This window comes from Sinocyclocheilus grahami, unplaced genomic scaffold (assembly GCF_001515645.1).
Source record: "Sinocyclocheilus grahami isolate Dianchi unplaced genomic scaffold, SAMN03320097.WGS_v1.1 scaffold789.1, whole genome shotgun sequence".
NCBI lineage: Eukaryota > Metazoa > Chordata > Actinopteri > Cypriniformes > Cyprinidae > Sinocyclocheilus > Sinocyclocheilus grahami.
In genome coordinates, this window is record NW_015505968.1 from 201,439 (window position 1) to 225,233 (window position 23,795).

General features: G+C 37.0%; 1 protein-coding gene across 1 annotated transcript in view; it reads left to right on the forward strand.

The window, feature by feature from the left end:
- Positions 1-23,795, forward strand: part of LOC107561719 (oxysterol-binding protein-related protein 6) — a 57,016-nt gene that overhangs the window by 1,415 nt on the left and 31,806 nt on the right. The window contains exons 2-15 of the mRNA XM_016246193.1: positions 5,914-6,036; positions 6,307-6,360; positions 6,898-7,011; positions 7,241-7,411; positions 7,741-7,849; positions 9,220-9,323; positions 10,018-10,110; positions 11,721-11,753; positions 17,743-17,911; positions 18,314-18,444; positions 19,405-19,512; positions 20,078-20,215; positions 21,002-21,089; positions 22,755-23,008. Of these exons, the coding sequence (XP_016101679.1) occupies positions 5,914-6,036; positions 6,307-6,360; positions 6,898-7,011; positions 7,241-7,411; positions 7,741-7,849; positions 9,220-9,323; positions 10,018-10,110; positions 11,721-11,753; positions 17,743-17,911; positions 18,314-18,444; positions 19,405-19,512; positions 20,078-20,215; positions 21,002-21,089; positions 22,755-23,008 (1,689 nt within the window). The remainder of the gene's footprint in view (positions 1-5,913; positions 6,037-6,306; positions 6,361-6,897; positions 7,012-7,240; positions 7,412-7,740; positions 7,850-9,219; positions 9,324-10,017; positions 10,111-11,720; positions 11,754-17,742; positions 17,912-18,313; positions 18,445-19,404; positions 19,513-20,077; positions 20,216-21,001; positions 21,090-22,754; positions 23,009-23,795) is intronic.

Below are 23,795 nucleotides of genomic sequence, written 5' to 3' on the forward strand. Positions count from 1 at the left end.
CGCTGAACAGACACGGTATTGAAGCTGGTATGTGTGCAGACCACAAGCCCCGGTTAAGGCAGCTGACTCTGTGATGTGACCCCCCCCCCCTCTCTCTCTCACACACGCGCGCGCGCACGCACACACGATGTGCAAAACTCCGCATTTGAACAGTCAATAGCAAATACTTAAACTAATAACAAAACAGTAGCCCATTAAAATGGAATCCAGAAAATGTTTTAATGAAAAACAAAAATCGGGAAAAAACTGAAAAAAAAAAAAAAAATAACAGGTTTCATAAAGCACTGAAAGTTTAATTTTTGTTTAACTTTTAATAAATTATTGTTAAATTGTATCAGTTTAATGTTTTCAACTGATTAGACTTTTTTTTTTCATTACTAAAGCTTGATTATTAAACCATTAAAACGGAATCCAGAAAAATTATACAGATTTCATAGGGCACTAGTATACAGTAGAGCCTGAAGCAATGTGGGAGAGAGAAGGGCAACGGCATTGGTTTGAGTTAAAATAGTTTGCACGAGCATGATTATAATCACAACAATGCTGTGAAAGCGACTAGTGAGTAGATCAGGGCTGTCCAAACTCGGTCCTGGAGGGCCGGTGTCCTACAGAGTTTAGCTCCAACCCTAATTAAACACACCTGCATGTTCTAAAAATAGTAGTTTAAAACCACAATTATCTGGCTGGTTTCTATACAGCTTTCAGCAAAAATCTGCCTTTAAACTTTTATCATGATAATTATTGATATTGAATGAAAGATTTTATGATGATCCTTTTATTTTGGCCATATCTCCCAGCCTTAGAACAAATTCTTAATTTGTGGCCACAATATATACTTTATCTTTTGCATGTCATGTGCGGGGCTTTGTACATTTGAGAGCCATAGATATCACTTTTTTGTATTGATACATTGATTGCATATCATGTAAATATAATCTCTCAGACTTTTTCCACATTTGCCCACCTTCACTTTCAATCTAGAGGAGTTAGAGCTGTGAAGGTGAGAAAGAGTAAAAATAAACACTGAGGCCTGCTTCATTAACTGCAGACAACCTTACTGGACCGTCTCCAGAGAGTCTGCTCCTGCTACAATATCAGATGTGTTTCACACTTTCACACTGACTGTGTGTGTGTGTGCGCGCGTGCGCGTTTTTGTGACAAACGAGGACATAAATTTGTATAATGACAAAGGTATGACATAGGTATTACAAGGAGAAGGTGACTTTTCAGGACATTACCCCATGTCCCCACTTTTCAAAACGCTTATAAATCACACAGAATGGAGTGTATTGAAAATCTGAAATAGCACAAAGTTTCCTGTAAGGGGTAGGTTTAGGGGTAGGGTTGGTGTAGGGCAATAGAATATACGGTCTGTACAGTATAAAAACCATTACGCCTATGGGATGTCCCCACTTTTCACAAAAACAAACCTGTGTGTGTGTAGCTGATGGAGAATTTTGTGTAAACTGTGACAAGACCTAAAACCATAGAGAGAAAAACAGATCAATAAACGAGTTTGTGCTTTCAGTTCAGTATATCAGTCAAATCATTGAGATGTTAGTTGTGCTCAGTGCAGGTTTCATTTATCAGTGTGTGAAGCTCTTGTGGAGGGAAAATGGCGAATTAGTAGCTGATAGAAACATTAGCACTTCACGTGGCGATTTGACCTTATGGTGCGTGTTTCCCCGTGTCTCCCCCCGGGCTCCCACGGCTCAGTTAATGTGCTAGAGGAGGGATGGAAGCCCTTAAATTATAAATGTGCGTGTGCAGTGTTTGTGTTTTCCCCAGAGTGCTTGCTAAGCATGTTTGTGTGGGAAGGCCAGTACAGATGTATCCTGTTATCTCACTTGTAACTGTGCCCACACTTGAAACAGCTTTTCTAAAACTGTCTCACACAACTGTAGCATCGGACCATCAAGATGTGTGTGTGTGTGTGTGTGTGTGTGTGTGTGTGTGTTCCTTTGGGTCTAATTAAGCTGGTCAGAGTCTCTCCATACTGCATGACTAATCAATACTGCTGCAGGAAGTAGGGATGCACAAGATTATCGGAACATTATCGGAATCAACCGATAATGGCTTAAAATATAAACATCGGCATCGGCCCGATAGGAAAAATCATGCCGATATGTCTTGTCATCCGATAAGACAAATAACTCACATGTGTTTCGGGTGTAGCAATAAGATCACATTAGTGGTGTGGTCAATCTTGAAGCGAACTTTTGCCTGAATGGTGATTCATAACCCTAACCCTCCCCGGGTCCTAATGCCTGTTCGGTAAGGCCTTTTATTTATTTAGGGGGCGCTGTTGGCCTACTTGTAATAAAATTAAAGTAAAATACACAAATAGCATCAAGATACTACATGTGTTTCTGAATAAATAAAGCAGTAATTGATGTCATAAAATCACAAGTATGTTTAGATATAGCTTACATGAATAAAAATCACAAACATGACACTTGTTTATTAATTTTATATATAGATTTATTCATTAATGTGTAATATATATATATATATATATATATATATATATATATATATATATATATATATATATCACACTATGAGAACATATAAGGGGGCGCTGTTGGCCTACTTGTAATAAAATTAAAGTAAAATACACAAATAGCATCAAGATACTACATGTGTTTCTGAATAAATAAAGCAGTAATTGATGTCATAAAATCACAAGTATGTTTAGATATAGCTTACATGAATAAAAATCACAAACATGACACTTGTTTATTAATTTTATATATAGATTTATTCATTAATGTGTAATATATATATATATATATATATATATATATATATATATATTTCAAACTATGAGAACTTAAATACAGGGAGCTCTAAAAGATTTTCAGAATTTTTACATCTTTTACTCTTTCGATTTAGACCATCTACAAATGTTAAATCTACAAATAAAATGTTAAGGTTACCTCTGCATCTGTCTGAAACAAATAATGCAGTGGTTGATTTAATAGTTGATTTATAGTTATTTTTAAAGCTTTCAATGTACTCTCATTATAAAATAACTTCATTATTGCTTATTTAATCCTAACAAGTAAGTTTTTGTTAGAAACTAACCAATCAAAAAGTTTTTATTAGAAACTAATCAATCAAAAATAATTTGTCTATAACCTTTGCACAGGAGAGACTTGGTGTTGTTTCCAAACAAAAGGAAATATAACGGTATCGGCTATCGGCCAAAATGTGTTGAAAAATATCGGCATATCGGATATCGGCAAAAATTCAATAGCATGCATCCCTAGCAGGAAGACACATGCAGAGACTGTAACACATTCAGTAGGACACACATTCACACTCATGGTTACACTGTACTCACAGGATGTCCAAAACAACATAACATTATACTTTCCTCCTCAAAGCACGTGCACGTTTGTACAGTGCATCTCATGTACAGCACAAGCCTAGGGTTCCCAGTTCCAATTATAACAACTGAAGCACTTTTTCCAGGTGCATTTGACTAGCTATCCTTGTAACAAGGAGTCTGCTTCATTGTATTTAATGTGCACTTGTAGTGTACTTCAAATTCCTAAATGTATATTTTAATAAAAAGCTGTACTTACAGATAATATCAATGAAATAAAAGGCCACCTAAGTGTCCTTAAAGAGAGTACACATTCATGACAGTTTCTTAAAATACCTTTAAATAATAAAGTCAAATTAAAAGTTTTATTTGAAATTGTATTTTAATAATGTTTTGTTGTGCTTTGAGGTACACTTATTTTGATGTACTGACTAACATACAAAAGCACATGTGAAGTACTTGATTATAATTTTACCTGTAGTGAGTTATTTGATATTGCATTTAAAGTTAATATACTTTAATTGCACTAAATTGCAATTTCATCATTACAAATGTGTAATTACAAATTTATTTAAATACATTACATGCAAGTTTCAGTATAAATGACATTAAAGTATATTTTAGTTTACTGTAAATGTTTGTCACTACATTTGGCAGCACACTTGAACCAAAAGTGTGTCAAAAAAACAAAAACAACAACATCTGCATTTAATATAAATTTAAACTATAACACATTTTCATTTCATTTTAACATTCAGTTAAAGTGTCCAAAAACATTACATTCAGTATGTTCTTTTAAAGTGTGTTATATCTGTTACAGGTATAATTATTGTTTAGAAAAAAACATATAAAGCACACACTAATGCTTATTCTGCATGACCATATTTTAGATCCCTGACTCCACCTAAACTTAACAACTACACTCTTAAAAATAAAGGTGCTTCACGATGCCATAGAAGAACCTTTTTGTCTAAATGGTTCCATAAAGAACCTTTAACATCTGAAGAACCTTTCTGTTTCACAAATGGTTCTTTGTGGTGAAAGAAGGTTCTTCAGATTATAAAAAGCTAAGAAAGAGATGGTTCTTTAAAGAACCTTTGACTGAATGGTTCTTTGTGGAACCAAAAATGGTTCTTCTATGGCATCGCTTGAAGAACCTTTTGAAGCACCTTTATTTTTAAGAGTGTACCTACCTAACTAACCATTAATAAGCAGCCAATTAGGAGTTTGTTCAGGGAACACTCTTAGTTAATAGTGAATATGTGTTCATTCTGTTGTGTTACCATATTTTTCCTATTCGTTTTGTCCATGAGGATTAAAAAAAACTCATCAAAGAAGAGTTCTAAGCTGTAAAATCAAACCAACAAGATCCAAGAGGAATCAAGTCATACAAAACGTCATCGCTTTCAAGTGGGAATGAACTATTCGGTTAGGGACTGAAAATCTGCAAATAGTTTGATTCACACTGATATACAGTGGGTACGGAAAGTATTCAGACCCCCTCAAATTTTTCACTCTTTGTTATATTGCAGCCATTTGCTAAAATCATTTAAGTTAATTTTTTTTCCTCATTAATGTACACACAGCACCCCATATTGACAGAAAAACACAGATGATTGGATTTAGAAGCATAAAAACATAATTAAAAACAACACTAATAATATTAATAATAAAAAAAATAATTTGATTGCAGTATGTAGATAGATAGATAGATAGATAGATAGATAGATAGATAGATAGACATAATAATAAAGTCTGATCCACAGCCAATTACAGCTAAGAACTGCCCACTTAGGCAGGAAGGGACTGCTGGACATGTGCAACACCCATCCACAGTTGTTACTTACGAGGCGAGGCAGCTAAATCAATGAAATTACTATAATAGACTGACGTTCAACAAAGTGGGAGCTTATTCAAATAATGACACAGCACTCTCCACAAACAGTGGACACGCTACTGAAGAAGACAAGTATTCACGTGAACACAATTGGTAAAGTGAACATAAACACAAAAATTGGATGTGTATCGTAATATTGGATCCAAACGCAACTGAAAATCCGTAATATGATTCCATACATGAGGTATGTGATCCGTTGCATCCCTAGCCTGCATTTTGTTTCGTTTTTTGCATTTTGTTCTTTTTAATGTCATTGTTAAAGACATAAATGAGAATTGTTTAGTTGATTCAATTATTGTGCAGAATAAATCCTAATCAATAGTAAGAGGATGAGAAAATAACAGGAAGAAATGCCTTTGTTTATGTCAAAATGCTGATTATATGTATAAAGGAATATTCCAATAACTGGAATTTGAATGAATCAGAATCAGAATGCCTTTGTTTATGCCAAAATGCTGATTATATGTATAAAGGAATATTCCAATAACTGGAATTTGAATGAATCAGAATCAGAATGCCTTTGTTTATGCCAAAATGCTGATTATATGTATAAAGGAATATATACATACCCCCCCACACACACACACACACACACACAAACTAATGTGGCTGCTACTACACTTCATTGTGTATGTTAATTTATTCATATTCATACTGTTTTCATCTAAATTTTTTCCCTTTGTAGGAGACGGATAGTTGGGAAATCATCGAGGGGCTAAGGATTGGGCAAACTCATATCCAGAGGCCAGAGAAACATGAAGGTTTTATGCTGAAGAAGAGGAAATGGCCTCTAAAGGGCTGGCACAAGGTTGGAAATGACTTCCACCAGCTGGTTTCCACTGGTCAGGCTGGTTTCGGTGCTGTTTTTGGAGCTTGACAGCTGGCCAGATTACAAGACAAGATAAACAAGCTGAAAACCAGCTTTGCCAGGCTAGGAGACCAGCATAAAGACCAACAATCTTATTTTGTTAATAAACAATGTTTTACTTATATTTCATGCTTTATTTCTTACAATATGTATTTACAGTAAATATTATTTAGATTAATACAGTTTTTTTTTCTCTTGTCTTCTACACAGCGATTTTTCATTTTAGACAACGGGATCCTGAAGTACTCCAAATCTCCTGTAGATGTGAGTTTCTTTTAAAGGGCTTCCTGTAGAGTGCTTGCTGCGCTGCTCTGTGAATAATAATGATGAGTTGTGTAGGTTGGTCAGAGAGAGACGGTGAGCCGTGATTGGCTGCCTGCTCTCGCTGTAGCGTGACTCAGATGAGCTCAGACTCGGCAGCAGAAACATCACTAAGCACTGACGCAACAAGGACAGCGTGAATGTGTGTGTGGAAACACACCTTTTACTTAGAAATGCACATTAAAGAGATAGTTCACCCAAAAAGGAACATTCTGTCTTCATTTATTCACCCTCATGTTGTTCCAAACCTGTATGAGGTTTTTTTTTCTTCTGCTGAGCAAAAGATATTTTGAAGAAAGTTGTTGGTCCCCATTGACTTCCATAGTATTTTTTTTCCCCACGCTATGAAAGTCAGTGAGGACCAGCAACTGTTTGGTTTCCAACATTCTTCAAAATATCTTCTTTTGTGTTCAGCAGAAGAAAAAAACTCATTGAGCAGAAGATGAGGATTAAATGATATTGTGTGTGTGTTTGTTTCAGATTCAGAAAGGAAAGCTTCACGGCAGTATAGATGTGGGTCTGTCTGTGATGTCCATCAAGAAAAGAGCTCGCCGCATAGATCTGGACACAGAAGAACACATTTACCATCTGAAGGTCTGTGATTTGCTTGATCTGTATGTGCATTCATTGAAATAATGTGGAGAGAAGCAGCGTTTCTTCAGCTTCAGGCACTTTTATGTCTCAGGGGTTTATTTTTATTTCTTTTTAATCTTTTTGTTATGTAAAGGTCACATTAAATCTGTCTTGGAAACTGTTTTCATTTATTTTTGATGCTGTGAACTGGCTGTCTCCTAACTCTGTCTCTATCTCTTTCTCCTTCAAGGTGAAGTCTCCAGATGTTTTTGACATCTGGGTGTGCAAGCTGCGTCACCATCGTTTGTTCCGTCAGAACGAGATTGTTCGCTCTCCTCGTGATGCTTCATTACGGACCTTCCCTCCGTCTGCCAGCGCAGAGTCACCCCAGAACACCCCTTCCAGCGCACACAAAAACAAGGTCATTCTTGTCTTCTGTTTGTGTGTTTATGTTTTTGTCTGTAGTAATTATAAAGTAATTAAAACTCAGCATGAAATCAAGTTTGACCCTGTTTATTTTTTATGCTTTTTAAAAATGCATTTTCCTTTCTTATTGCACACAATTTATTCATATTAAGTTCTAGCTCCATTCTTGCATGTAACAGCCATTTTTCACCCTCCAGTTCCCAATGGAAGCATTATGGGTGGCAAATGCAGTTTCATGTCGACTTTAACAACAATATAAATCAATGTCAAGCTTCATTCAGACAGCTGTGTAAACACGTGTGTGTGTATGTGCCCTTTCAGCAGGGTAAACCCAGTAGTCTTTCCTGGCAGCTGCCACCATCCTGTAGTAATGGACAGAGTAAAGTGGCAGCCTGGTTACAGGAGTCGGAGGAGATGGACAAGTGTGCAGAAGGTAACACACAATTAATTTGTAATAATTGAGATTTTATTTTATAGGTCACAAAACCTGTCAAGAAGATATCAGTGCCACATTTTACCACAAAAAATAAAGTAAATTAAAAAATTAATAATAATTGAACTGTAAGATTTTTAATGTTTTTAAATAATTATCTTCTGCTCACCAAGCCTGTATTTATTTGATCCAAAATACAGCTAAATCAGTAATATTGTGAAATATTTTTACTATTTGAATATGGCATGTAACAGCCATTTTTCACCCTCCCAGTTCCCAATGGAAGCATTATGGGTGGCAAATGCCGTTTCATGTCGACTTTAACAACAATATAAATCAATGTCAAGCTTCATTCAGACAGCTGTGTAAATACGTGTGTGTGTATGTGCCCTTTCAGCAGGGTAAACCAAGTAGTCTTTCCTGGCAGCTGCCACCATCCTGTAGTAATGGACAGAGTAAAGTGGCAGCCTGGTTACAGGAGTCGGAGGAGATGGACAAGTGTGCAGAAGGTAACACACAATTCATTTGTAATAATTGAGATTTTATTTTATAGGTCACAAAACCTGTCAAGAAGATATCAGTGCCACATTTTACCACAAAAAATAAAGTAAATTAAAAAATTAATAATAATTGAACTGTAAGATTTTTAATGTTTTTAAATAATTATCTTCTGCTCACCAAGCCTGTATTTATTTGATCCAAAATACAGCTAAATCAGTAATATTGTGAAATATTTTTACTATTTGAATATATTTTAAATTGTAATTTATTCCTGTGATCAAAGCTGAATTTTCAGCATCATTACTCCAGTCTTCAGTGTCACACGATCCTTCAGAAATCATTCTAATATGCTGATTTGCTGCTCAAGAAACATTTATTATTATTAATAACATTTCAAACAGTTGAGTACATTTTTTTCAGGATTCTTTGATGAATAGAAAGATCCAAAGATCAGCATTTATCTGAAATTAAAAAAAAACTTTTGTAACATTATACACTATACCATTCAAAAGCCTGGAGTCAGTGTAATTTTTATTTATTTATTTTAGAAATTGTAGAAATGTATTCTTTTATTTAGCAAGGATTCTTTAAATTGATCAAAAGGGATGATAAAGTCATTTATAATGTTACAAAAGATTTCTATTTCAGATAAAAGCTGTTATTATGAACTTTCTATTCATCAAAGAAACCTGAAAAAAAATTACTCTTACTGTTTTCAACATAATAATAATAATAATAATAATAATAATAATAAATGTTTTTATTAGAATGATTTCTGAAGGATCATGTGACACTGAAGACTGGAGTAATGATGCTGAAAAATCAGCTTTGATCACAGGAATAAATTACATTTTGTGTTTGCATTTCAGAACTTGCCTACTGCCAGTCTAGTCTTTTAGAATTGAGTCAACTGCTGCAAAGTCTGGAGATCTTACAAAGGACACAGTCAGCTCCCAACTTCATCGACATGAAGGTATATCCACACACACACACACACACACACACACACACACACACACACACAGACACACACAGACACACAGCTTCTAGGTGTCTAGTATATTTGTACAGATTGTGTTGCAGACAGTTTGTGTTTCTCTTTGGCTGCACTTACACTGTAAACCTATTCACAGGTTCTGACACCAACAGTATCTGATGTTTTGTCCCATCTGTATTGTCACATTCGCTTAACACACACGTGAAAAAAAAAAAAAATAATATAAAATATCGTTCTGGCACCTATCTGATCCTTTGTCCTGTCTGTTTACATTCACATGTGTTTATATTAATATCCTGCCAGACAGTTTAGCATTGTGCAAACTTTTCATTGAGTTGTCAATGAAGTAAAAGAAATCGCTCGGCATAGCTATATTGGGAATTGGTTGAGAGTGTAATGCAGCTCTATAATATATACAGCAGCTTTACATAATTCAGACATCCCTAACTTTCAAACTAATTTCAACCCCTCCGACACTACAACACGATCTTCCTTCAATATTTTCACTGATGTCATTCTCAACACCTCTGCTTATGAAATCAAAACTCCTCATACATTTACAACATCTTATTTTCTGTTGTCACTGCCAATGGATTCAGTGCTTCAGTTTTCTGCTATTAACCCTCTCATCACTTTGATTTGCGTGTGTGTATGTGTCCATGTAATTTAGAGTAACTGTGTAGATTTGACAAAGAAAGAAAAACGAGTCAGCAGAAGATGGAGGACTAAAAGTGTCAGCAAAGATGCAAAATTGCAACAGCAGGTACATCTTCACAACACCCACAATCAACACTGAGAGGAATTTACTACTAGCTATAAATAATTTATTGCACTGTCTGCATTATATTAGCATCTGATTCACTGAAATTACCACACAGTCTCAATGCAGCAGCGACCGCAGCTGAGAGAGTTTAGTGTGTGGCAGTTTTCTTAACCTTCACGCACACACGCATAACCACTTACCCTCTGAACAACCTCATTATTGCAGTCCTTAACCTCAGCCATAGCATCAGAGGACACTGCCTGCTGCGGTCTAACTATGAAGGCCTGACATTTGACTCAGTGGATTCATTATAAAATGTTTCTAGACCTTTAACAGCATATCGCCCATAGTTTAAAGGAATTTTCCATTTATAATGGATCACTACAGACAAGAGAGTGCGAGTGAATGGGACTGGTCATTTCTGTTTCATTCCCTCATAAATGTTTTGTTTGAATGAGTCATTTATTTGGATCATTACAGTGGCATGCAAAAGTTTGGGAACCCCTTGCAGAATCTGTGAAAATGTGAATAAGTTTAACAAAATAAGAGAGAATACTGTGTTCAAACATTTACGGATGCTCCAGAAGGAAACACGATGCATTAAGAGCCGAAAACTTTTGAATAGGATGAAGATTCTTATTTTGTTGAAATATAATTTTTTTTCCATTTAAGGACTGCCCTTCGGAAGCAACAGAAGATACTTGCATGTTTCCTGGAAGACAAATTAAGTACAATTTACCAAAAAAGTTTGACTCTCTCTTAATGAGTCAAATGCGTCATGTTTCCTTCTGGAGCGTCAGTGAATGTTTGAACATTGAGTCCCTCAATTGTCCTCAGTGTGAAAAGATGGATCTCAAAATCATACAGTCACTGCTGGAAAGGGTTCAAATATGCAAAATGGAAAACTGAAGAATCTGCAGGACCTGGAGGATTTTTCTGGAGAACAGTGCTCAGTTTAACTGTTAAGAACAAACAAGGGACTCATGAACAACCATCACAAAACAAAAAAAACAGTCGTGGATCATCCAGGTAACCACACACAGTATTAAGAACCTTTTGAATGGGGTTATTTTAATAATTTCAGCAATTTTTTTATTGTGGATTAAATGTAAACATCTTTTATGTAAAATATCTTACTCAGGACAGTACTAAATAAAAAATAACATGCATTTTGTATGATCTCTCTTATTTTGAAAAAAATATTCACATTTTCAGATTCTGCAAGGGGTTCCCAAACTTTCGCATGTCACTGTAATTAAGAATGAACAAACACAACAAATTAAGGTTATGTGTAAGATAAGACATTTGATACTAAAGTTGCACGTGTGAAATTGTGTTGTTCAAAAGAATGTCTGCCCGTAGACTTTCATCTTATGTGCATTACTGTAAAACCAATTTTTGCTTGTTTTTAAACGGAGTGTCAAAACACTTGACAGATACTTTACAGATCCACATATGCTGTTGATACACCTTACTTGTTTTCATTTCCTAATAAGGTCATCTGTAATGAATTGGAAAGGTTTTCTGTGGTGTTGACATGTTAATGGGGTGTGTGCATGAGTAACTCTTGAGATGTAAGATGTGTATCTGGCTCTTGTGTTCACCCCCAGGTCCAGTCACTTCCCCAGTCACACAGTGCTAAAGTAAGCAGAACCTTCACTGTGATGTTATCTTGGTGTTACACCATGACATCACCATCCTGCAGTCTCTCAACCCCTTGCATGCAGTGCTGCTTTACAATGTCTCTGCAAAACATTATGTCAGTGTGATCTTTTTAGAAATATCTTTAGGTTATTGTTGTAACCCAAGTTCACTGAGAGACATGAGAGCGATATGGGACTTTGTAGTCTATCATGGGACACACATCTGGATGGCAGTCCTTGAATCTCTATTCCATCACACGTTTAGATCACTGGCCCTGCCTCTTTCCACATAAACTACTGCACAGACTCAACTCATTCAAGTCCAGCTCTTCTGTAAGCCGATGACAAGTGGTCCATTTAGTAAGGTCTTCCTTAGTGAACTGGGGTTACAATTGTAACCAGTAGTTCTCTTTTAGGCCACTCGCTTGACATCTCACTGTCGGATATGGCAAACTTCCATTTGTTATGATTTTAAAATAAGGCCAACTGCATATGTCCAACCCACAAAAAGATATAATGTGTAAAATCCTTTCTTTTTAGGGTGAACTATCCCTTCTCTTCAAGATCCTGCTTCTGGCTTTATTGAGTTCTAGGCTATAAAATTTCGCCAACATGTAAAGCCCAGTCTACCAGTAAACATATCTTCTATTGAGAATCTTCTAAACAGTCTTGATATCCACCCTCTTGAAATTCCATGATGAAATCATCTGCTTAGTAGCCAGACAGGAATGGTACACCCTTGATTCAAAGCCTGAATGAATCCAGCTCCTCTGATCCAGGAATGTCTAATAGAGCATAATAACAGAAGTATCGGCTTTTCTTATACATGTGGTCTACATGACCGCTATAGGCTGTCTACAATGAAAGCATACAAGCGGAAATCCCAAAATTAATGCGGAGTACATCAAAAATAGAACTGGGCATCAGTTTTCTGTTGGTGGCCGATTCCAGAATTGCACACAAACTGCATTGCAATCATTTCCCAAAATGTAATTTGTGTGGAATTTTTATGAAGTCTGTAAAGAGGAGAAAGTACTGTAACAGGCAGATCAAGCTCACTGTTCACGAAATATGAAGACAAACATCTGGGGGTTTATATGAATGCATCTCTGAGAGGAACTGACCGTCTTCAGAAATGTTTCGAAGGCATTTTCTTTTCCTCTTACCTCCATATAATGCATATTAAAGTAGTGTTTATAAGTGCAGCTGCTTTGTTTTACCACAGTATCGCTGCTGTTCCATAAGCGCCACCTGCTGTCAGAGAATAAATCTGCATTTTCATTCTGCCCATCTGCTGTTTTTGTTTTGTGCAGGTGTCTTATATAGCATAAGTTCACAAATCTGCAGTCAGACCATTCTGTTTTTGCTTGAAATTATACAATCCAAGTCAAAAACAACTGCTCATGCTGCATGAATGTAGCACTAATGTTTGCTCAAAATAAATGAAAAAATAAATTTCCTGTTGTACCAAACTCATATCAAACCGTGAACCCAAAACTGAGGTACATACCGAACCTTCTGTGTACACACACTTCTGTGTACCATGACACCCCTAGGCTTACATCTGGTGTCAACAAGGTTTTACAGTCAAGTAACAACCTAATAAAATTAGCTCAAGGCCTCAGAATTGTGTCAGTGACATTCAGAAACATGCCAAATGAGCTTGGATTGGAATCCTAAGTACAAATATTTAGATATTGTGGATGTTGGTGAAATAACTTGCATTGTACCAGAGAAATTAAATATATTTTAACATTCACAATTTTTCCACTAACCGTGGATTCCCTGGCCATAGTGGAGAAGCCTAATAAACAGTGCAGAGTTCGACATAGTTGATATGCACACTTCAGAGAGAAAGATGTCATGTCCCCAGTCATGCATAAATGTGTCTGTCATGGTGAACATTGTGGTTCATCCTATCATTGAACAATTGAACCAGACTCTTGTTCCTCCAAATGTACAATGCTCTAGGCATCGAGCTGACACTCATGCTTATCTGCATAAATGTCTGCAGGAAGTCAACTTCAGAGAAGTCATCCATCTCTGAAAGTCTCTCTAATAAGTAGTCCTAACTGTACCACTGCTATGACCAATGCTTTACAGACTCAAAGACGAAAGGACACCAATGTCCTCAGACTGAACTGGTTCAAGCTATGTTGAAATCTTATCCTCTTCTGTTTCAACATGGATGCTTGATCCTTGAAGCCCCATGCACACAAACTTTGCCAAAGATAAATTTTCTCTAGGATTATGACCAACCACAGTTCTTGTAAGTATAAAATGATGTAGAAATGTTTTGTAAGAGATTAAGGAGGATGTGTAAATATCCATCCTTGAGATCTGTAGAGATAAATATTTTTTTCTATGTACAGAATTCAAAGATTCTGAATGTCGATACACAAATCCTTGCCATTTGAATTCTGAAATAACTGTTCAGAGCTCCAGATCCAGAACAGGGAAAATGCCTAATTCCTTCTTGATAGAGTTGCCACTTAGATTCACGCTGACCAGGACAAACTTGGGACCAATGAATAGAGGATCTTAATGGGCCCCGTGCCCCAAACAGTGTTCCCCCCCCCGACAACAACCCTGCTTCTTGGTCCTCAGACAAGGTGAGAGGGTGAACCCAATTCTCTAAAGGACTGAAGACCTCACCTCACTGACCCATCAATGCAGTCATGCCTCCCGCCTGTAAGGTGTCTTGCCGGAAATCCTGCATAATGACTGCTGTTCTACAACGCACCGTTGGAGGGAGTTTGTGGTAATGAGAGCAAGTAATCAACAGCATTAGCACGGCCTTAGTATGTTTAGTGCCTAAGCACACCAGACAGATGATGAGATCCCATTTGGAGGTAGCCTTCTTTATGGAAGCCATGAATGTTTTGCTCAAACTCACCTATGTGTAACTTTCTAGTAATCCTGAAGACCTTGAATAGGTTGTTCAGGTGTGTTTGAATAAGGTTGAAGCTAATCTCTGTAAGACAGTGGACCTCGAGGGCCAGAGTTGCCCGCCCTTGTCTATGAGGTACACCGATTATTATAAACCTTGTTTGTTAAAGCCATATAAAAAATAATAACAAAAAGGTATTTTACCCTCCTAAAGTTGTCAAAATTGACTGCCAAATATATGGTAACTCTAAATTTCTCTCTCTGGATGGTTGAACAATGTGTGCTGAGGACATGTGTAGATTGTACAAGTGGGAAAAATTTTTAATTAAATGCTGAGCCTATGCAGTTTGTCACACATACCCATTTCCGGTATTGGAGTCTCCACTAATGAGCTGATGAGTTGATTCAGGTGTGCTTGATTAGATAACCATGCAGAATGTGCAGAGTTGTGGGGTTAGGAACCAGTGCCTGAGTGCACTGACCAGTGGCCTAAAGGTGTGGTAGTGTATAGGTCCTGTCCACACGAACGCGGTTATTTTTAAAACCGCCGCTTTTTCTACCGGTTTGGCCGTTCGTCCACACGCAAACGCAGCGCCAGGTCACTGAAACTGAACATTTTTGAGTTAATGGGCCCCGTGCCCCAAACAGTGTCCCCCCCCCCCGACAACAACCCTGCTTCTTGGTCCTCAGACAAGGTGAGAGGGTGAACCCAATTCTCTAAAGGACTGAAGACCAAAAAGGTATTTTACCCTCCTAAAGTTGTCAAAATTGACTGCCAAATATATGGTAACTCTAAATTTCTCTCTCTGGATGGTTGAACAATGTGTGCTGAGGACATGTGTAGATTGTACAAGTGGGAAAATTTTTTAATTAAATGCTGAGCCTATGCAGTTTGTCACACATACCCATTTCCGGTATTGGAGTCTCCACTAATGAGCTGATGAGTTGATTCAGGTGTGCTTGATTAGATAACCATGCAGAATGTACAGAGTTGTGGGGTTAGGAACCAGTGCCTGAGTGCACTGACCAGTGGCCTAAAGGTGTGGTAGTGTATAGGTCCTGTCCACACGAACGCGGTTATTTTTAAAACCGCCGCTTTTTCTACCGGTTTGGCCGTTCGTCCACACGCAAACGCAGCGCCAGGTCACTGAAACTGAACATTTTTGAAAATGCCTGCCAGGGTGAAGATTTTCAAAAACTCTGGTTTAGGGCTGTGCTATATGGACAAAAAAAAGCTATCGCGATTTCTTTGATCAATTTTGCGATTTCGATTTTAATTATGATTTTGACACACACATACATGCTTTACAGTCATAAATGCATTCAGTGTGAATTTGAAACATATTTCCAAAATAAAACCAATTAGAGCTTTATTAAGAAGCTGTAACATAATCCCTAAGTAAAGGTGTAACAAAATGTTGAACTAGATTTGTTGCACCAAGTTCACACGTACTCCGTCTGCAGTGCGTATACAGTATGTGTATGCGGTGCAGAAGCAGCACGGACTCATTTTGCTTTCGCACAGGACGCGTTTGCAGTCTGCTCCTGATCCGCGGCTGTTTACCACAAACACAACATTTATCCATTATTTTGATTTCAAATCCAAATGTTGTTTCTGAAAATGCTTTTTCAGCATTGTGATTCTCTTATCACAGTACAGTAATACAATCTTTCATAGACTACCACAGCGAGTGCCATCTATTATTGCGTTGTTTATCTAAAAGTGCACTTTTCCTTGTTTTAAATCTAGCCAAAAAGCCATGTGTTGTCTGTGAAACAGTAGACTTTAATTATATGCATTTATGGTGTAATTATTAAATTTCCGTGTCAATCCATGTTAATTTTTACCACAAATAATGTGCTGTCACTTTAATTAAGCGCGCGCAGCACAGTAGAAATAGACTCCGTGCTCCTGGAGCGCACTGCCGGACCACAATCGCATGCAGTGTTAACGCTCTGATCCGTTAACATGGGCGTGGACAAAATACGCACCTCAGACGAAGTGTGTGAACCTGGCGTTACGTTTGTATGCCCGCCCAGTCTGTTCTGTTCTCGTGCTCCATTTAGGTGCGCTGCATTCTGAATGGTTCGGATAGCATACTGCGGGAGGTCGGGGCCGTGGAAAATCGTGCTGTAAAGCGTTTTAGAAATCGCGCATGCTCAAATCGCGATTTTATGACAATTTCAAATTAATCGCACAGCCCTACTCCGGTTGCAGTGCTATTATGTAGACAATTTTTGGCTTGTGATGTCGGAGCCTGCGCTGTTATCTCTGCCTACTGGAAACTTTTTCAGGCTTCTGATTGGCCAACATGGCTTTACGGTTGAGATTATATCGCCACCTGTTGGTTTGGAATGCTCTGGACAGTGCTTCATAGCATGCATTTGCGTTTTCATGTGGACGGAGATTTTTTTAAAAACCGAAGAAGGAAAAACACTTTGGTGTTTTTAAAAATACCCATGTACGTGTGGATATGGCCTAAAGCTTCATGAAAGGCCACACAGTTGCATGTACTGTACCATAATGAGATGTTGAGTGAGTTGACCAAAAGAGAACAGAATGTGATCTTAAATTCGAAGCATACAGTCGCAGCAAGAAAAAAAGCGATTTAACAATGTTTTAAAACAAACTGGATGTCATCAGCTCTGAATGATGGGGTTTTGTTCTGACTCAAACCAACTCTACTTTCAACTAAGCACTTTAAACATACACATACACAGCCTGTGTTGACCTAATAGGACTATGTGGTTGTTCTTTTGATTATTTGAATTCATAACATGTTAATGCATGCTGATGGTTCACATGTTGTCATGTGCTGATGTATGAATTAACTCCATTTCACTGTTAACCTGTGCGCTTAACTTTACACTGCTTGGCCTTATGTGTGTTTTTGTGTGTCGGTGAACTCTTTACTGAAATCTAACTCAACTACACTCATCCACTCTAGACTTCAGATGTCCCCAGTTGGGTTTTTCCTCAGTCGACGGAATCACTCAGCTCTAAGAGAGACTGTTTGCCCTCCTTGTGTTCGGAGGCCCATGTTGCGGGGTTGTGTCTGGGATCACTTCTATCTCACTGTAGTTTGTGTGTGTGTTTCAGGTTCCCCTGAGTGCAAGTATGTCTCAAGTGCGTCTCCACTCCTCTAATCCAAACCTATGTGCAGAGTTGGCTGATTTTCAAACCCCGGTCACACTTCTGACTGGCAGTATCGACAGCGCCAGTGACTACATCAAACTGCAGGAAGATTTCTGCATAATTGCGCAAAAAGGTGAACAAAGCATTCATGCACCACTAGTCACTGGATCTACATTGCCATAGTAAAAAAAAAAAAAGTTTTTAAATTGTGATCTTTTTTTTTTTTAATGACTCACAAACTCAAAGTTTTGGGAACTTTCTGAATCTGTGACTGTTACTGAAGTGTTACAGGTATTACAAACCATAAACAAGGATCGTTTTGATTAGTATGTAGTCAGGACCAATTTTTTTTTGGTTCACTGAGATATGTTGGAAACACTGCTTCAGGCAGTCAGTTACACACTGAAAAACAAAAGGTGAACAGTTGTTCTTGAGTTATAGTGTGCTACAGGTCCAGGCCACAGGCTCTGACCCGAAGACAAAGCCTGGTGGTGTCGTAAAAAGTACTCAGCATGAACTTGTGTGTTTGTTGCAGTGCACTCTCTTCTGAAGTCTGCCTTCAACACGGTGGCCATAGAGAAAGAGAAGATTAAACAGGTGTTGTTGCAACAGGAGCAGACCGGCCAATCAAATCAGATTATAACCCTCCGCCACTCCCTGTCACAGGTCAGCTCCGCCCACCACACGCTGTTACTGTTATAATCAACAAAAACAGAGTTCACCTTTTATTTGTGTAGATTTACACAATATGCATATGACTTCATTCATTGCTTTATGGTTTTGGTAAGACTTTACGTCATGACATTTAACAGACTTTTACACTACTGTTCAAAAGTTTGGAGTCAGTAAGATATTTTTTCAAAGAAAATGTATATTTTTATTCAGTGAGTAAGTGAGTAATGATGCTGAAAATTCAGCTTTGCATCACAGAAATTAATTACATTTTAAATAGTGCTGTCAAACGATTAATCGCGATTAATCGCATCCAAAATAAAAGTTTTTGTTTATATAATATAACATATGTGTGTGCACTGTGTATATTTATTATGTATATATAAATGCACACACATGCATGTATATATTTAAGAAAAATATGTTTTGTTTATACACATATATATACTTTTATTTTGGATACGATTAATCGCGATTAATCGTTTGACAATTACATTTTAAATAGTGCTGTCAAACGTTTAATCGCGATTAATCGCATCCAAAATAAAAGTTTTTGTTTATATAATATAACATATGTGTGTGCACTGTGTATATTTATTATGTATATATAAATGCACACACATGCATGTATATATTTAAGAAAAATATGTTTTGTTTATACACATATATATACTTTTATTTTGGATACGATTAATCGCGATTAATCGTTTGACAGCACTAATTAAAAAAATTTGTTTAAATAGAAAACAGTTATTTTAACTTGTAATAGTAGTGTACAGTATTACTGTTCTTACTGTATTTTGATCAAATAAATGCTGCCTTGGAGAGCAGAAGAGAATCCTTTTAAAAAACATTTAAAAATCTGACCGACTTTGAACAATAGTGTACATTTAGAATCAGATGACCCTTCATACACTCGTCTGCTCACTTGTTATGGATGATTCTGTTGTGTAGGCCTTGTCCCAGAATGTTGAGCTCAAGACCCGTCTGAACCGAATCCACTCTGAGTCGGTTCTGTCTGACCAGGTCGTCAGTGTGAACATCATCAGCAGTCCAGACGAGGTCTGATATTCCTCTGCTCTGAACCATTTGAGTTCCTAACAATGAAATGTGTTTCATGTGAATGACACTGCGGCTTGGAAATTGTTTGGAAAATAGGCTGGTCAGGATATCCCTTTTTACAGTTGAGAAGACCCTAAAAAGGCATGGAGCTACAGGGTTGATCATCCATTCACTGTTTAAGCTTAAAATCTCACATCTTACATTTGCTCTTGTTTGGGTCTTTAAAGGATGATTCAGATAGAAAGTCACACTCAGTACTCTGGCCTCGTACACTTTGGCTGCAATACAACCAAACAGAGCTATCATTAGACATGTTGAGTCCCACGAGATAGCTGCTCGTACTGATCAACCATGTGTTTCACTATTGGCAGCAGACATTGTGATTCAAGGCTTTCACTTTCTACAAGATTTAAATCCTTCAGCTTTTTCTGCTCCTCACATCAGGTTGTATATCTTTGTGCAGTGGCCTTCAGTACAAGTGGCTGCCTGTGAGCAATTTTAGCTCTAAAAATACACAGAAGTAACCGTGAAATCCTTTAATCGTGTATGTTTGTGTGTTTTGTAGGCAGGTGACCCGCTCCAAGTGGGCATCCCTCTCTCTCAGCAGGTGTCCAATGAGAGCAGACTCTCCATGTCAGAGTCAGTGTCTGAGTTCTTCGATGCTCAAGAGGTGCTTCTGTCCGCTAGTTCATCAGAGAATGAGGTGAGAACTGTGTGATAATGTTAAAGACGTGCTGCTGAATGCAGAAGGTGAAGCAAGATCGTTTAATGTTTTTGAAATAAGTCTCTTCTGCTCACCAAGGCTGCATTTATTTGATGAAAATACAGTAAAACAGTACTATTGTGAAATATTATTGCAATTTAAAATAACTGTTTTCTATTTGAATATATTTTACAAATGTATAACTGTGATGGTAAAGTTGAAAATGATTATTATCAATGTTGAAAACAGTTGTGCTGTTTAATATTTTTGTGGAAACCATTATACCAAGTTTTTTTAGGATTCTTTGATTAATTGAAAGTTCAAAAGAAGGCCATTTATTTGAAATAGATTTTTGTGTGTAATTTCTACAGTTAATGAAGAAGCAAGCTGATTAAGTAAATGTTTTATAGAAATAAGTGCAAACATCGAAACCAGCATTTCTCAGTGACAGAGCAACTCAAATATGAGTTTCAGTACATAATTCTGTATTATTTATTATTGAGTATTATTTCATAGTTTTGATTACTTAAATAATAATAATAAAGCATGATTAGATGTGTCCAGACTTGTATGTATTCAAGTTCAAGTGAATCATTGTAATTATCAGCTAGGATTTATCAGCTGTCAGTGTCGTCTATGTAAGCATGATCTGTTTGTTTAAGTGTGTTGTTTATTTGCACACTGCACTGCAGTAGGTCATTACACACACACACACATTTTACAGTTAGTCAGCACTGCGCAAAATGAAAGACAGTGAGTAACATCATCTCTTTCTCTCTCTCTCAGGCCTCTGATGACGAGTCTTACATCAGCGATGTGAGTGATAACATTTCAGAGGACAACGCCAGCGTCATAGATAACGTTTCCAGACAGAGTAAGATCGCTCTCCCTCCTCCTCGTTTTGTTCCATTCATTAGAGCAGGACGTCGTCCTGATGGGAGACATGACCTTTGCGTTACACACACACGCAAACATGCACATGCTCTCTCCCTCCAATAGATCCAAGCACACACACACACACACAGGTTTGTTTTTGTACACACACACAAACAAACAAACATGCACATGCTCTCTCCCTCCAATAGATCCAAACACACACACATACACACACACACCACACACACATGTTTTATGGGGACATTCCATAGGCGTAATGGTTTTTATACTGTACAAACTGTATGTGCTATTGCCCTACACCAACCCTACGCCTAAACCTACCCCTCACAGGAAACTTTGTGCATTTTTACTTTCTCAAAAAAACTCATTCTGTATGATTTATAAGCTTGTTTCCTTATGGGGATCTAAAAAATGTCCCCACAAGGTCAAAATTTACTAGTATTACTATCCTTGTGGGGACATTTGGTCCCCATAACGTGATAAATACCAGGAACACACACACACACACACACACACACACACACACACACACATGAACTGAAAGACAAATCCTCTCACAAGCGCATACAGTTTATTATCTACAGTATTTAATGTAAATCAAGTAAAATTATGACTATTGTAATGTGAATCTCAAAATATAAAATATATAAAAAATTATTTAAATATTGAATTAATAAATTGTTTTACCTCTGTTTTGTTTTGTTTGCATTTTGTATTTTGATGTCATTTTCAGGAAAACTAATCACATTCACATATATTCACGTTACAGTAGTTACATTTAATTTAATTTACGTAAGATGCTGTCGAATTACGGGTGTCATGAAAATAATGCCATCATTTCTATATACGAAATGCAAGTTTTTATTTTATTTTACATTTTGGGAAGTTGTGACTTGGTTTTGTATTAACGAAAGTATCACTATCATTCTATTGTAGACATTGTTACTTGAGCATAATTGTAGGGACGTTTGAACTATATGTGCTGATCAGGACATTGATCTGACTTTACTGTTTGTATGTGTGGTCTGAAATAAACATATAATAAATCAAAAATAAATAACATATTACTATAATATAATTACAACATACATACATGATAGTATACATCTAATACAATTCATAGTGGACTGCAATACTTAAATTGCCCTTTGATGGCGCATTTAGCATGTATAGCAGGGATTTGTGAATTCTCCTTGTCTATTATATAGTGCTGAGTCGTCATCATATATATGAACAGGATTATGAGAATATGATAAATATCAATATAAACACTTATTAATTGGATTACGTTGCACCAAAGCAATGATACTTAAGGAATAAAGCAAATAAATAACTTTATATGCACAATCTTTTATATTTATGGTGACTAGGTCAGTGTAAATTCGGAGAACTCTGAGGAGACAAACAACTTGGTAATTTACATTGAATAAAGCAGTAATATAGTAGATAACTATATTAAATATCACAAAGAAGTAAATAGTCTTACATTTTAACATGAACGCACACAAAATAGGTAACCTCCAAGATTTTATTTCAGTTAATGTTTATTTTATTTCACATATCAAAAATGTAGCTTTAGTTTCAGTTAACTATAATCGTCCAACCCCAGTAACCCATGAGTAACCTTGTGTTTCTCCCTCAGTGCCTAATGGTGATCTGGCCAGTGGTGCGTTTCGTAACGGTAGACGTACATGTCTCCCTGCTCCCGCCCCTGACACTTCCAACATTAACCTGTGGAACATCCTGAAGAACAACATCGGGAAAGACCTGTCGAAAGTGTCCATGCCAGTGGAGCTGAATGAGCCCCTGAACACACTGCAGCACATGTGTGAGGAGCTGGAGTACACAGAGCTGCTGGATAAAGCAGCTCAAACCGACGACCCCTATGAACGCATGGTACGCTCCAGCTCTTAAAGCGACAGTTCACCCTAAATTTAAAAAAGTCTGTTGTCAATTACTCACTTTCATGTTGCTCCAAACCCATAAGACTTTTGTTTAAAACACAAATGAACCTGAGAGATTTCTGTCCCTCAATTAAAAAAAAACAAATAAACATTTTGAGTTTTGAAGATGAACGACAGAATTGACGACAGAATTTTCATTATTGGGTGAGCTGTCTCTTTAAAAGAGTTAAAGGATCTTAATTTTCAAAAGACATACACCTAATAAGCATCTGTGTTGGTAACTACACTCTTCAAAATAAAGGTTCTTTATTGGCATTAATGTTTCCATGAAGAATCTTTAACATCTCTGGAATCTTTACATTCCACAAAAAGGTTCTTTAGATTTTCAAAATGTTCTACACATTAAGGTTTAAAAAATGTTCACTGAAAGGTTCTTTGGGGAACCTAAAATGGTTCTTCTATGCCGTCACTGTGAAAAACCCTTTTGAGACCTTTATTTTTAAGAGTGTAGCAAGTTTCTGAACCAAGATAGTCTGTCCGCTATAACAAGCTTGAGCACAATGGTTCACCAGATCAAAATCAAGTTTACCAGTCAGTAGACTAGCTGGTCCACCATCAAGACCAGACTGTTAGATTGAAACCGATAATAACCTAAATAACCAGCACAGACCAGCCAAGTAAAACCAGCTACATATAGTTTTACGTTGATTTTCCAGCAGGGACTGAGGCGAGACAGAAACATGCCCACATACACGAATGTTCATGCACTCACCTACATA